At 46.9% G+C, this 15,321-nt stretch overlaps 3 protein-coding genes across 3 annotated transcripts; 1 reads left to right on the plus strand and 2 right to left on the minus strand.

The window, feature by feature from the left end:
• Positions 1-1,664: 1,664 nt before the first annotated feature.
• On the minus strand, positions 1,665-4,763 carry LOC133902793 (uncharacterized mitochondrial protein AtMg00810-like). Its single transcript, XM_062344173.1, has 2 exons — positions 4,541-4,763; positions 1,665-2,377 (listed from the first exon to the last, which is right to left on the minus strand). Exons 1-2 carry the CDS (start codon positions 4,761-4,763, stop codon positions 1,665-1,667), a joined length of 936 nt encoding a protein of 311 aa, XP_062200157.1.
• Positions 4,764-4,823: 60 nt separating this feature from the next.
• On the minus strand, positions 4,824-5,807 carry LOC133902809 (uncharacterized). The gene is made up of 2 exons (XM_062344174.1): positions 5,703-5,807; positions 4,824-5,630 (listed from the first exon to the last, which is right to left on the minus strand). The coding sequence occupies exons 1-2, from the start codon at positions 5,805-5,807 to the stop codon at positions 4,824-4,826; spliced, it is 912 nt and encodes a 303-aa protein (XP_062200158.1).
• A 5,308-nt stretch (positions 5,808-11,115) lies between these two features.
• On the plus strand, positions 11,116-14,894 carry LOC133899555 (cyclic dof factor 2-like). The gene is made up of 2 exons (XM_062340555.1): positions 11,116-11,555; positions 12,948-14,894. Exons 1-2 carry the CDS (start codon positions 11,232-11,234, stop codon positions 14,325-14,327), a joined length of 1,704 nt encoding a protein of 567 aa, XP_062196539.1. The 5' UTR covers positions 11,116-11,231; the 3' UTR covers positions 14,328-14,894.
• Positions 14,895-15,321: the final 427 nt, after the last annotated feature.

Raw genomic sequence — 15,321 nt, forward strand, 5'->3', positions numbered from 1 at the left:
TCCAATGAACTCTAGAAAGAAAGTTTGTTTTAATTAACAAGCAAATCCATATTAATAGAGAAAACAAATCTGCCTCGTCGCCATCAACTTTGTCCTCTGTGACATCGTCGCTGAGCACCTTGCATCCTCTCATGACAAACACGCACAAATCCAGCCAGAGAGAGTTGGGATTTGGCCCATGGTCATCGAGCCGGCAGTCTTTGAGCATGCAGTGGTGTGGCCACCACCTTGAGTTCACTAACAGTGATTCCTCCCCTGCATATGGCTACGTCAGTGCCTCCAAAGCCCATCCCAATGGAGATTGAGAGGGAAAGGGTGTGAGACATGAACTCACCTTTCTGGAGCACCCCCGTCAAATTTTGCCTGTCCATGCCAAATGCTTCTCAAATCCAAACTCAATTGGATCACGTTCAACTGCATGACCAAAAAATAGCCCAAAATAGGGCAATCCCCCCTCATCCAAATTAGCACCCCCCATTACTAATTTCATGTAACCGAGAAAAACGAACCCAAATCGAAAACATAAATCCCCATGCACTCACCTTCTGCACGAAAAAAGGTCACCCTCGCTTCCCATTCCGCCATAACAAAAACACTAAAAAATTCGGATTGGGGCTGAACCAAATACAGATGTGGAACATCAAACTCACCCCTCCCTACGTGTCCCTACCCAACCATGATTTTGATTTTTGATGTATCAAACACCAAGCAATAGTCTGATTGATTTGGGTAGTAGGGAACAAAATTGCCTGAGAGCGAGAGTGTTATATTTATATAGAGAGAGAGAGGGGGGAGAGAGAGAGATAGAGGGAGGAACCTGTAGGGACAGAGAGGAGAGTGATGAAATGAATTGGCTGCTGTTTTTAGGTTCTATGACATCTAGTGGGCCCTGACTGCAGAGTGGAACGCCAATCGATGCGTGTGAACGCTACGTGACATTGAAACTTTCACGAACATACTATGCGTGGATGGATGGCAGCGGATGGTCGATCGAGCGTGCATGCCACGTGACTAGAGCATGCACGCTCAACATTTAGAATTTACTATACAATATTTAGATTTAGGTGCCAATTTCTGTTGATTAGTTTGCCACATTAAATGCTGCAGAAGAAAATTTATTTAAGACAGGGTGGATTATGAAGCCGTTGGAGAATACGCACTTGGCGATTGATTAGGAGCCATTGGCTTATGTAGAGTACAGAGAGGTGATCCGGTTGGAAACCAGATTAATACATGCCAAATACAGCTACCTAACAGATGGCAAGCTAAACTCCTAAACATAGAAACTATCTCCTGTGATTTGCCGTAGTCTCCGAAGGGTTGGTGGTGGCGTGCAGCATGGTCCTATTTGGCTAACACCCCCCCCCCCCCCGCAGTTGGAACGGGAGAGGGACGGACGTTCAAACTGGAACAAAATTCTCGGAAGACAGTTGTAGGGAGACCCTTGGTGAAGACATCGGCGTACTGCGAGCTTGTGGGCACATGGAGCACGCGCACCTCGTCGAGAGCCACGCGCTCACGCATGAAGTGCAGATCGATCTCGACATGTTTCGTTCGCTGGTGTTGGATGGGGTTAGTCGAGAGATAAACTACACTGATGTTGTCACAAAAGACAACAGTGGCACGCTGAGGGGGCGATGTAGTTCGGTGAGTAGTTGACGAAGCTAGCAGGACTCAGCGACGGCGTTGGCAACAACACGATACTCTGCCTCGGCGCTGGAGCGAGAGACCGTCTGTTGCCGCTTGGACAACCATGAAATAAGGTTATCACCGAGGAAAACACCATATCCTGAAGTGGACTTGCGGGTGTCAGGACGCCTGGCCCAATTAGCGTCTATGTAGGCAGTGAGTGAAGTTGGTGAAGTCCGATGGAGTTGTAAGCCGTGGTCGATGGTGTCCTTGAGGTAGCGAAGGATGCGTTTCAGAAGATTGGCATGAGGCTCCCGCGGGTCGTGCATGTGAAGGCACGCTTGCTGAATGGCATACGCGATGTCCGAACGAGTGAACGTCAGGTACTGGAGGGCACCGATGATGCTCCTATAATCAGTGGAATTAGCCACTGGGTTGCCGATCGTAGGAAACTTGGCGCTGGTGTCGACTAGGGTACTGTAGGGGTTGCAGTTAGTCATGCTGGCATGAGCGAGGATGTCCTCGATGTACTGGCGCTGCAAGAGGAAGAAGCCGAAGGCGGTGCGCTGGACGGAGACGCCAAGGAAGAAATACAAGTCGCTGAGGTCCTTTAGTGAAAATTCATGGTCAAGCGAACTAATCACTTGTCGTAGAAGAGTCAGAGATGATGCAATGAGCACAATGTCGTCAACGTACAGCAGGAAGTAGACGGTGTTGTTGCCATGCCGGTATATGAATAAAGAAGGATCTGCCTTGGATGCCGTGAACCCCAGTGAGGCAAGTTAGGTCGCAAAGCGACTAAACCAAGCCCGTGGAGCTTGCTTGAGACCGTATAGGGACCGGTTGAGGTGACAGACGTGCATGTTGCATGTCGTATCAATAAAACCAGAAGGTTGTTGACAATAGACAGTCTCCGTGAGCGTGCCATTTAGGAAGGCGTTGTTGAAGTCGAGTTGATGCACCGGCCAACCATTAGCCAATGCGATTGTGAGGATGGTGCGTACGGTGGCCGGTTTGACAACCGGGCTGAATGTCTCACCGAAGTCAACACCGGGGCGTTGAGAGAAGCCCCGGAGTACCCATCGCGCCTTGTATCAATCCAAGGAGCCATCGGGCTTCAACTTGTGTCAAAAAATCCATTTCCCTGAAACAACATTAGTACCTGGAGGTTTTGGAACCAGTACCCATGTGTTGTTAGTCTGCAATGCATCAAATTCACGCTGCATGGTGAGACACCAATTCTCGCCGTTGAGCGCGGCGCGGTAGGTTCATGGAATCGGTGAGGGGACGTCCATGTGGAGGTTCATACGGTCCACGGGAAGTCGAAAACCACACTTACCACGTGTGGTCATCATGTGATCATTGACCACCGGGGTGATGGCTTGGGCCGCAGGTGGTGGAGGTGCTGATGCAGCATCTGGCAAAGTCACAGGCGCCGGCGCAGAGGGCTGCGCGTCCTACTGGTGGGTCGCAGGCGCCAGCGCAGGGGGCTACGTGGCCTGCTGAGGAGCCACAGGCGCCAGCGCAGAGGTCTGCACGGCCTGCTGTGTAGCCGCAGGCGCCGGCTCAGGTGGGTGCGCGGCCTGCAGGTGAGGCACGAGAGAGGTTGTGGGTGCCCTAGGACATGCAATCGGTGGTAAAACGGCAACCGGTGCTTGTGTAGCGTGTGACAGGAAATCGAAGTCCGTAGGGGCCGGGGGATTAGGCTGCTCGGAAAAAGGGAATGAAAATTCATCAAAAGTGATGTGGCGGGAGATGATGATGCTGTTTGTGGTGAGATCAAGGCAGCGATACCCCCTGTGGTTAGCCGAATATCCTAGAAAAACGCAAGCCGCAGAACATGGTGCGAGCTTATGAGCGGTAGTGGCGGATAAGTTAGGATAACACCTACAGCTGAAAACTCGGAGACATGAGTAGTCGGGAGGAGTGCCAAAAAGAGTATGGTGTGGGATACCGAAGTTGAGTGATTTTGTGGGGTGGAGATTAAGAAGATGAGTGGCGGTGTGAAGTGCCTCGACCCAGTAGGAAGGTGGCATCCTGGCTTGGAACAGAAGGGAACGTAGGATGTCGTTGGTAGTACAGATGATGCGCTCCGCCTTACCGTTTTGTTGAGATGTGTGTGGACATGACAGGCGGGGTGCGATGCCATGGGAGAGGAGGTGCAGGTGCATGGCTTGATTATCGAATTCTCCACCATTGTCACATTGTATGCTGCACACAGTGGTGGAAAATTGAGTGCCTACATGAGCAAAGAAATTGCGGAGGGTGTTGTACACATCAGATTTTAGGCGAAGTGGAAACATCCACAGATAGTGGGTGAAATCATCTAGGATGACTAGATAATACTTGTAGCCAAAGATGTTAAGGACGGGTGAGGTCCAGAGATCACAGTGTATCAACTCAAAAGCTTTATTAGTGCGAGTAGTAGATGCATAAAAGGAAAGACGTACATGGCGTCCAAATTGACACGCATGACACAAAGAGTCTACCGAGGCTTTATTACATGAAATATAAGATGCATTGGCTAGATGCGATAAAGCTTGAAGTCCAAGATGACCGAGTCATCGATGCCGCAAGGTGGAGGAAGGTGTGGTGACTGCAAGAGCATGCGAGGTGGGCGGCGGCCAACGGAGAGGATATAGGTCACCACGGCCATTGCACCTGACGATTATGTTCTTGGTTTGAAGATCCTTTACAGAGAGACCAAAAGGGTCAAACTCTACTGAGACGTGATTATCTAAAGTGAAATGACGAACGAAAGTGAGATTCTTGATTAAGTTAGGCATAACAAGAACATTGTTTAACTGAAAACAATGGGATGGAGTGTGAGTAATTGGAATGCGGGAACCATTACCGACAATAGCATATTGTGATGCAGCGGAAGAATTGCGAGAGGTGGAGGTAAGATTACCATGATCCGATGTCATGTGAGTGGACGCCCTGGAGTCCATATACCACTCGGAAGATGGTGGTGCCAGCTGCATGGTGTTGAATGCATGCATGAGCTGGTTTTGGTCCCATGAAGCAGCCGGCGTGTAGAAGGGGGATGTAGGCGCGCTCGTCCACTGGGCAACCGATCCAGGTGAAGATGCATGTGTCAGCGCACTGGGCCACTGCGTGCCTTGGCCCGACATGATGGGGACGGTGGCAGTGAATGCGCCAGGAGGACATGGGCCAAGCAAGCTCGGGTTGGACTAGGGCCCTTGTCCAGGCCACATTTGGATGGACCCGGCCCACGGGTTCTGGAGAGACAGCCAGGGAGCGGAGCCCTGGCTGTTGTTGTTGCCACCGCCGCCTTTGGAGGAGCCGCTGCCGCAACCATTGTTACGGCGACGGTAGTTGTTGCTACCGCAGTTGGTGAAGGGACCACGAGACTGGTGGCCGCCCGATGTGTTGGAGGAAGATCCGCCAGTGGAGTTTTTGTTGGACAGGCCGGCCGAAGATGCGACTAGAGCCGACGGGTTGGAGGAGTCGCTTGATGCATCTGTCCCGAACGTGAGTTCTTCAAGGAGGAGAGCGGAACAGGTCTCCAAGAACGACGAAAGAGGACGCTGCATGGAGATCAATGTGCGCGTGTGCGCGAAGCGAGGGCTCAGTCTGCGCAGAGTGTTGAGGACGAGGCTCCTGTCCAGAACTAGTGTGCCCACAACAGTCAGTTCATCGGCAAGAGACTTTTGCTTGTGGCAATAATCCGCCACCGACAAGGACCCCTGCATGAGGCTGTGGAACTCCTGCTCGAGGTAGATGGCGCGTGTGTTGGCGTTGTCGCGGTAGAGGCCCTCGATGCGCGACCAAATGGTGTAGGCCGTGGCTGAGGTGTCCATCACCATGGCGAGGAGGTTCGGGGTGACGGCGGCGTACAGCCATGAGCGAACGAGGGCATCGAAATGAAGCCACTGCGCATCGGGGGAAGAGGAGGAAGACGCGCAAATGTGGTCGTCGAGGGTGAACTTTTGCAGGGCGACCTCGAATAGGCCGCGCCATTGGGCGTAGTTGTCGGCCTGCAGATCGAGAGTGATGGGGGTGAGGAGCTTGACGCTCGAGATGCCGACGGCCTGCGTCTAGAGCGCGACCTTGGCGTCAAGGTCCGCCTTGGCAAGAGCTGCGTCGAGCTCAACTTGTGCCGCAGCGGCCGTCGCGGTAGCCTTGGTGGCGGCAGCGTCGATGGGACTTGTCATGGGTGGAGAGGAGGCTAGGAAAGGAGATCAGGATCGTATGCTAAATGATACCATGAAGGCATTGGAGAATACGCACTTGGCGATTGATTAGGAGCCATTGGCTTATGTAGAGTACAGAGAGGTGATCCGGTTGGAAACCAGATCAATACATGCTAAATACATCTGCCTAACAGATGGCAAGCTAAACTCCTAAGCATAGAAACTATCTCCTGTAATTTGCCGTAGTCTCCAGAGGGGTTGGTGGTGGTGTGCGGCATGGTCCTGTTTGGCTAACAGATTATTCACCTTTGATTTTAAGAATTGTCGGTGAAACCAATTTAATAGTTCAGAGTCTAAATGAGGTCATGGGTCGATCAAGAACTATTATTTTGCTTATACTACATAGATATAATATATGGCACATGTATTCCTTATCTTTTGCCGGTGGCATATATATTTCTGATGCACATGTTTGAGCTGATATAAGTATGAAGTCCCGACGGTACGTGGACGCTATGGTTGAAGATAGCATTTTGATGTATAGCTACCATGTGGCGTTGGTAGCGGTAGTGAGGTATATATAGGTGATACTTCTGCAAATTAAAGTATCGACTCAAAAATCGTCCGTCATAAGATGGCCTATAGGGACGTGAAATCCGAAATTGTTAATAATATTACCATATCATATATCCAATATATGTACCAATTTACCATACGAAATTGTTAATCCTAAAGTTCAAGCTCAGTTGACACTCACAATCTGCTGTCAAACTCTTTTCCATGTACGGCACACTCAGGATACTTCTGCAACCATAGGTCGATGGACGTCCCGCTAGCTTATGTAAAAGAGATATAAGGCAACTTTATTTTAATGTACAAGCAAATCCAATGAACTCTAGAAAGAAAATTTGTTTTAATTAACAAGCAAATACATATTAATAGAGAAAACAAATCAGCCTCATCGCCATCGACCATTGTCCTTTGCGACACCATCGCTCACCTTGCGTCCTCACATGACAAACACGCACACATCCTCCCCTGCATACGGCTGTGTTAGTGCCTCCAAAGGCCATCTCAATGGAGATTGAGAGAGGAAGGTTGTGAGACATGAACTCATCTTTCTCGAGCACCCGGTCAAATTCCGCCTCTCCATACCAAATGCTTCTCAAATCCAAACTCGATTTGATCACGTTCAACTGCATGACCCAAAAACAACCCAAAATAGGGCAATCCCCCCTCGTTCAAATTAGCACCCCTATCACTGATTTCGTGTAACCGAGAAAAACGAACCCAAATCGAAAACATAAATCCCCATGCACTCACCTTCGTGCGCAAAAAGGCCGCCCTCGCTTCCCATTCCGTCATAACAAAAACACTCAAAAATTCGGACTGGTTTGGGGATTGGGGCTGAACCGAATACAAATATAGAACAAAAAAACTCACCCCTCCCTGCGTGCCCCTACCCAACCATGCTTTTGATTTTTGATGTATCAAACACCAAGCAATAGTCAGATTGATTTGGGTAGTAGGGAACGAAATCGCCTGAGAGAGAGAGAGAGAGAGAGAGAGAGAGAGAGAGAGAGAGAGAGAGAGCGAGAGAGGGAGGGAGGGAGGGAGGGAAGGGGGAACCTGTAGGGACACAGAGGAGAGCGGTGAAATGTATTAGCCGTTGTTCTTAGGTTCTATGACATCTAGTGGGTCCTAACTGCAGAGTGGAACGCCGGTCGCTGTGTGTGAACGCTACGTGACATTGAAACTTCCACGAACATACTACGCGCGGATGGATGGCAGTGGATGGCTGATCGAGCATGCGTGCGACTAGAGCATGCACGCTCAACATTTAGAATTTACTATACAATATTTAGATTTAGTTGCCAAATTCTGTTGATTGGTTTGCCACGTTAAATGCTGCAAAAGAAAATTTATTTAAGACAGGGTGGATTATTCACCTTTGATTTTAAGAATTGTTGGTGAAACCAATTTGATAGTTCAGAGTCTAAATGAGGCCATGGGTGGATCAAGAACTATTATTTTGCTTATACTACACAGATATAACATATGGCACATGTATTTCTTTTCTTTTGCGACGGTGCATTTATATTTCCGGTGCACGTGTTTGAACTGATATAAGTATGAAGTCCTGACTGTACGTGGACGCTATAGTTTAAGATAGCGTTTTGATGTATAGCTACCATTGTGGCGTTGGTAGCGGTAGTGAGATATATATAGGTGATACAACTACAAATTAAAGTATCGACTCAAAAATCATCTGTCATAAGATGGCCTATAGGGACGTGAAATCCAAAATTGTTAATAATATTATCGTATCATATATCCAATATATGTACCAATTTACCATACAAAATTGTTAATCCTGAAGTTCAAGCTCAGTTGACACTCACAATCTGCTGTCAAACTCTTTTCCAAGTACGGCACACTCAGGATACTTCCGCAACCATGGGTCGATGGACGTCCCGCTAGCTTATGTAAAGGAGATATGTTTCGTGTTCGCCGAGAGTGAAAAATATTTGATTTGCATCCAACACCCAAAAATATGACCAACATTTTCCTCCTGCAAGCTTATGCAAATAGATCATCCAATCTTATACTATCAATGAATTGGGTTCTACCTAACAAATTTTGGGATTTCTGGGTACATAATAAATGTCTATGTAATCTTACCATCGATATTATACAAAATCGATCCTCCAGTTTTATACTATCAATGAACTGTGTTCTACATAACATTTTTTGGGATTTCCGGATACACAATAAATGTCTGCACAATCTTGACATCGATATTGTTCAAATCCATCCACCAATCTTATACTATTAATGAACTGTGTTCTACATGACAAATTTTAGGATTTTCAGGTACATAGTAAATGTATGTACAATTTTGCTATCGATATTTTGCAAATCGATCCTCTAATCTTGTCCTATGTATGAACTATGTTCTACATTTGGGATTTCCAGTACATAATAAATGTCTAGACAATCTTACTATTGATATTTTATAAATGGATCCTCCAATCTTATACCATCAATAAAATATGTTCCACGTAACAAATCTTAAGATTTTTAGATACATAATAAATGTCTGCGCAATCTTCCCTGCCCAAGCTAAGCCGTGGGGACGGATCATTTACGTCAGATTTTTTTCTAGGGAAGTCATTTAGTTCAGATTTTTTAGGAAATCATTTACTTCAGACGGGTCCACCTCTCCTGGTTGCCGAAAAGTTCATCCACAACAGTCGCTGCCTAGGAAACGGGGCCGAGTGACGTGGGTCTGCGAGGGGCTTGCGTGACCGGCTGCAGCCGGTTCTTCCTTGTACGTTACACACGCAGAGCGTGGCAGTAAACTCTACTGGTTGGGGGTTGGCAAAACTTTCCTTTCTCTTGCTCCCGTTATGGAATGTTCACTGTTTTCAACTGTGGCAATTTAGCAGAACGCCGCACATGGAAAACAACTGTTCCTTCATGTTGCACTTCCAATGGTTTTGGCTACATTTTAGTCCTTAGATTCAACGTTACTCTAACCTAAAATTCGTGAATAAATTACATGTGTACTGTTATAATTTTAGAATGGGGATTTAATCTCTATTTTTAAAATATAACCGGTAAGAGAGTTGTCTGTTATATTAAAAAGTAGAAGAGCACGATAGGCTAGAATACATAACTAAAAGAAAAAAAAACAGTTTTGAGGAAGAGAACGGCCAAACTGTAATGAAGCGTTTTAGCTTTTGAAATAAGAGGGGGAACTATTCTCATGCCAGAAAGCACCCAAAATGGTGTGCCCCTCCTCCAAAGCTCGGCCTTGGTGTTGATGTGTTTCACAATGGTGGATACCAGTTGTTCTGTGTGCTTGAAGATTTGCTTGTTTTGTTCTTTCTAAATTTCCCAGGTAACTAGCATGATGAGGGATTGAAAGACTTTTCTGGATGAAGAGATGCAATGGGCTAGAATAAACCACCAATTGAGCACCGAGGAGCTGCGTGGCCATGGTTCATGGAAAATGGGAGTCAAATTTAGCTGTGTAACTAGGGTACGCCAAACCTATCACTAATTGAGCACCGAGGAGCTACGTGACCATGCTCAAGGAGGATGTGAGCCTGATTTAGCTGTGTACCTAAGGTACGCCAAACTTTTCCAACGAAGGAACATTCTGCAATGAGGTGTACACCAAATCTCCGCTTAATCATATTTAGAATTTTGTGAAACGATATTGAATGGAAATTCAATCTCCATTGAAACCTACTTGCATCCCAAAACATGTTGGAGATTGAAAATCTTAACTGTTTCACTTCTTTTTTTTTGCTGTTACAATGAATTGAGAAGAACATCTTAACTCTTGACACCATGGCATAGGTTGAACTCTTAATGAGCTATCTATAAAATGTGATGGTCAGTTTCATTTTATCAAATCGCCCTCCTATGCTACATAAGCTCATCCCTAATCCACACTCCACGGTCACCTAGCCGATGTTGCACCTGCCTCCTTCATGTGTGCCACCTCCCACTTACCAACTCATGTTGCCTTTGGTGCTAACAGGGCCCACCATCTTCCCCGTCATCACCAATCATCTCCCCACCATCGTCTCACGTCCTCTCACAACCTCTTCTTTCTCGGCACATATCGAAACCTTATGTGAAACCGAATTGCCAGAAGCATGGCGTTGAATGGCGTCTGCTAACACTCAAATCTTTCGCCCATGCCAACCTCCGCCACTCATCGACCTCCTCCATGTGGCGGCTGAGCCACTACTATCGTCGTCGTAACCTGGTGTCGTACCTCCACCCCGTCCCTATAAGCTCAAGCCTCTAGCGAACATCGAACACTAAAAGATGGACCTCCGCCCCAACCTAGTAGCAGCAATGATTGGGAGAGACCGTGATGGGAGACGGTGGCATCAGAGACAAAGGTGAAGAGGACACCGCAGGGACCTTTGTGCAAAAAATCGAAAGGTAAGAAATGTTATTGAAAACCGCAAAAATCTTAGTCAACTATTATTTGCATTTTTTTTCTCTCAATTCTAACATAAATTCAAAAGGTGCGTAAATGCAATTGGTTGCCGCGTCTTCCTCCATCCGCCACATCTTCCTCCACCCACCGCCTCCGCTCATCTCCTTCCCCACCGACATCTTCGTCCTCACCCGACCATGACGCCGCCTTCCTCCTCTTGACCATTATGCTATCGCCTCCTCTTTCGTCACCGATAGCTTGTGGTGACTTCTATGATAATTTAGCAAGTAGGTAAATGACACAACTGCTATATTCTCCATCCATGGAGTAAGCCGAGGCATGCCACACCATGCCTATCGCGAAAATGTGAATGGCACGTCGCCTGAACGCAGGCAGCGTGACGTGTCCCGGCTGGCCGGCTGTGCGTTCTCACCGGCTGCCCCGGTCTCCCTCCCTCCCCGCAGCCATCAAAAGCCCACCGAATGCTCCTCCTCCCCTGCTCCTACCCCAGACAAGACCAGACCAGGCCAGGCAGCTTTTCCGCTCGCGCACCCACGCAAATCATCACCGCCGCCGTCCTCTTCCCATCCCTTCCTTTCCCTTCCTCGCCGCCCGTGCCGCTCGACGACGCATGTAACCCGCACGACGCGCCGCCCATTCCCGGTGACCAGGCGGGCCGAGATCGGCGTGCCATGGCCGGGCTTACGGGCCGGGACACCGCCATTAAGCTCTTCGGCCGCACCATCCCGGTCCTCGACTCTTCCTCCTCGGCCGCCGCAGCCGCAGCCGCCGCCGCAGTCCCCGAGGTGAGCAGCCGCGGCCTCAGCTTTTGGAATGATTCGTTGTCGAGGGGTTCTTTCCGGGGGCAGGATGGTCATTGCCGGCCGTTTCCGGGGAAAAAGGAGGGCGAGAAAGCGGAATCGGATGCGCCTTTTCGTTGCCGCTTTTGCGCTGTCAAATGCGTGGAATGGGCTATGGCTCCTGCTGGGATTCCGATCGCTGTTGCTATTGAACGATTCTTTGTTTTAGAACCTTGTTTGATTCCTTAGCCGACCAAAAGTTTACGGCTTCATGCTGGATCCTTCGGTTTTTGGCTTAGAATTCTGTTCTAATAATGTTTGATGGTTTCAGGGAATTGATATGGTTGTTTTATTTTTAATTGCTGACAGCCTGCTTTTGTCGATGGTATATGTATCTCGAAAAATGGAATATGTATGCTAGGAGCATTCCCGGTCTTGTTCCATAGTATGAAACAATAGTATGGGAAAAAAGATCTCCGGTTCTATGAGTAAAGGGATTGGTATTGAGTCGCAATTCTGGTTCCTTAAGGTCCTTTGGGTAATTGTAGGGATGTATGAAAGCACATCGTCTAAGAAGGGACTGGTCTGTTCTCTGGTACTAGTTAGGAGCACAACAAAGTCTAAAAAGTTGGAGCCCTGGAAAATAGTTTTATACTCTGACGATGGAATGAGAGGGGTCCTTGCGGTCTTGCTAACAGTTCTTTTGTCTAGTGACTAGTGAGCAACATAGCTGCAAGCAGACTTAAACCCTTCTTTAGCAACATAGCTGCAAGCAGACTTAAACCCTTCTTTAGAATAGAAGCCTACACGTGTGCATTATAGTTATGTATATGGGCACTGGTAACTGGTTTTGTAGTAAGTAGCATGCTGGGTGACTGACGTATGAACTTTTAAACCCCGGTGTCACGTGAAAGTTGTGTTTCAGCATGATTTGGTGAGACATGGATGCTTTTAGTGTACTTCTGTTGTTGGACTAACAGTTCGATGAAATGATCAAGTTCTTAGAACCCTCAATTTCGATGCATGGAAATGAAAATCAAGCATCACATTGGGTGGTTCTTGTGAGTCTTGATCCCACGTTTAATTTGAGCGGCGGCTGTAATAAATTTGTCGTGACCTTTTTTTGGTGAGGGCAGCACCTAAATTATCTCCAATTTGCCATATTTATACGCTTAATAGTAATTAATTGCATCTCCAGTGGCAAATAGAGGACATCATTGGTAGTTGATCACTATTACTGTTATCTAAAGTTTTAGTATTTGACTGCCTGTTTCGGAGCGAAATCAAACTGAAATTTTACTTGATATATTGTTTTTTCATCTTTTGTCATGTGACACACATGTCTAGTCTATTGTATGTCTATTTGTTGGTTCATGAGTCATAAACTATCTATTTCAGGTTAGCACCAAGTTAGCAAATGATGTGAGAAGTAATGACATACTGCGCATCCCAGACAAGCTTTTGAATGTCGAAGCAAGTTCCTACTATTCCAAGAATAGTAACGAGAATGGTTTGCAAGCTATCAGCAGTCAGCATGGGAAAATGGAAAGTGATTCCAAGTCTGAGGAAGTTAAGACCGAGTCTGACGGATCTGGCCAAGACAAGGTACTCAAGAAACCAGATAAGATTCTGCCTTGTCCTCGCTGCAATAGCATGGAAACAAAGTTCTGCTACTTCAACAATTACAGTGTCAACCAGCCAAGGCACTACTGCCGGAACTGCCAGAGGTATTGGACTGCCGGTGGAACTATGAGGAATGTCCCTGTAGGTGCTGGTAGACGCAGAAATAAGCATCCATCTCACCACCGCAGTGCCAAGATGCCATATGATGCTATTGTAGCTGCTAATGGAGATGTTTCTGATGTAACCCACCACCAATCTCTTCCTGTCGAGCCTTCTGTCTTTCCAGGGCCAGTAAAAGAAAATGAAACAGTTACGGAATCTGGATCTGAAGTTCTGCTTTGCAAGTCTACAACTCCAGTCCTTAATACTAAAGAGCAGAATAAAAGCGATCTTGCTTCCTTGGCCTCTGCTGACAACAAGGAAGAAAAATCATGTGCATCTTCTGCAGCAGTATCTGGTTGCTCCGAGAATTGGAAGCCAGAAAATACAGTTAACAAAGAGCCAAACAACGTTTCAGGGTACTTTAATGGTGTGAAAGAGCCTCATAACCATATTCAGTCTTACCCTGTTGGACCTGCTTTGATGTTTCCCGTAAGTCCTGGATGGAACAATGTTGCTGCCATGGCATCCACTCAGTTCTCAACAGAGCCTGTTCGTGGGTTGGAAAACGGGCAGACCAATCCTCTTCCATTGCAGCCAGCAATAATGCCAGCCCCAGGAGTTTGTGCACCTGTTGGTCCCTTCCCTCTGGTGCCACCTTTCTGGAGCTGCATTCCTGGCTGGCCTAATGGAATGTGGAGTCCACCGTGGCCTGGAAGTAGTGGAGCTACATTGCCGTCTCCTCCGCACAATATTACTTGTTCAGGTAGCAATTCCCAGACTTTAGGAAAGCACTCGAGAGAAGCAAAATCGCAGGAAGAAGGAAAGAAAGAAAAGACCTTATGGGTCCCTAAAACTCTCAGGATTTTTAACCCAGACGAGGCCGCAAAGAGTTCCATCTGGGCCTCTCTAGGTATCAAACCTGATGAGAAATGCATGTTCAAGTCTTCCCAGTCAAAGGTTCCAAAAGATGGCAAGACACCAGAACCTCCTCAGGCCCTGCAGGCCAATCCAGCAGCGTTTTCGCGTTCTCAGTCATTTCAGGAGAGGACCTGAGAAGCTTACTGTTTGGTCGTTTTGATGTTCCAATTCGTGACATCATACCGCAAATCAAGTGTTCTCCAAACAAGGAGAATATCGAAGAATGGTCAATGATGGCTTGTCTTGATGTGCTGCTAAAGAGCAGCACCTCGTCAATCAACTCAAACCTGGCAATGACTTGCCAGTTTTTCTTCTGACATTTAGGTTGGTCTAAAGTTCCTGAGTGCTCAAGGAGCACTTAAGTAAATACATTAGGCGTGTTAATTCATATCGATAGACTTTTAGCTGGTACCGGTTAAAGTTTGAAATGTCGCTGCGTTGAGGTTGTGAAGCGGGCAACCTAGTTCGTGAACCCAAGCCAAGCGAAAATCATCATTAGCTTGTACATGCTCATGCTGGAGTTCAAAATCATGCTCCATCTGTTACCAATCTTCCCTTTCTGCTGCCGCCTGCCAGAGGTGACAAATATAGTTATTTGGAATATTTCGGTGTTTTGTTTCTTTTCTAGGAGGAATGATAAAATGATGTTTTATGTCTTTTTCTCAAGTTAATGTAATGGTTATTATGCTAAACTTGTACCAAATGCACAATTTTCTTTGTTAAATAATATTTTCTTAGCTCAATTTGAGAACTGAATTTTTTTCCCGATTACATGGTGACGATGAATAATGTATAATTATTATATCCGAGCACCTTAGGGTTTTCCGCAATTCTTGAGACACATCCCTATCTTTAGGAAGGAGATCTCTAAATGAAAGGAAACTACCTGTAAATACCTAGGGTATCGTGTAAATAGTAAGGTTTATCTCTATGAACGAGAAGAAAGATTTCGATGTACAACACCCCCATATATATATAGAGATTGGGGCCCTGCGGAAGACAAGAGCCATTAGAAGTCGAAGAAGTTGTTCAAACCTTTCGACAAGTCAGAAGACACCTGAACCCGAGCAAGTAAGTCGTTGACTAGGTTTAGATACATCTAGGCTAGCCATATACCCCCTTACAATAG

Source organism: Phragmites australis, chromosome 2, assembly GCF_958298935.1.
Source record: "Phragmites australis chromosome 2, lpPhrAust1.1, whole genome shotgun sequence".
NCBI classification, from domain to species: Eukaryota; Viridiplantae; Streptophyta; class Magnoliopsida; order Poales; family Poaceae; genus Phragmites; species Phragmites australis.

What these genes read in the sequence shown, in the direction of transcription:
- LOC133899555 (XM_062340555.1), top strand. Translation starts at nt 11,232, where the DNA reads ATGCTCCTCCTCCCCTGCTCCTACCCCAGACAAGACCAGACCAGGCCA. An exon ending in CCGCCGCCGCAGTCCCCGAG is followed by an intron (nt 11,556 to 12,947) that starts GTGAGCAGCCGC and finishes TATCTATTTCAG; the next exon opens with GTTAGCACCAAGTTAGCAAA.
- LOC133902809 (XM_062344174.1), bottom strand. Translation starts at nt 5,807, where the DNA reads ATGACAAGTCCCATCGACGCTGCCGCCACCAAGGCTACCGCGACGGCC. An exon ending in AGGCGGACCTTGACGCCAAG is followed by an intron (nt 5,631 to 5,702) that starts GTCGCGCTCTAG and finishes CTCGATCTGCAG; the next exon opens with GCCGACAACTACGCCCAATG.
- LOC133902793 (XM_062344173.1), bottom strand. Translation starts at nt 4,763, where the DNA reads ATGTCGGGCCAAGGCACGCAGTGGCCCAGTGCGCTGACACATGCATCT. An exon ending in TCACATGACATCGGATCATG is followed by an intron (nt 2,378 to 4,540) that starts GTAATCTTACCT and finishes CATCCAAGGCAG; the next exon opens with ATCCTTCTTTATTCATATAC.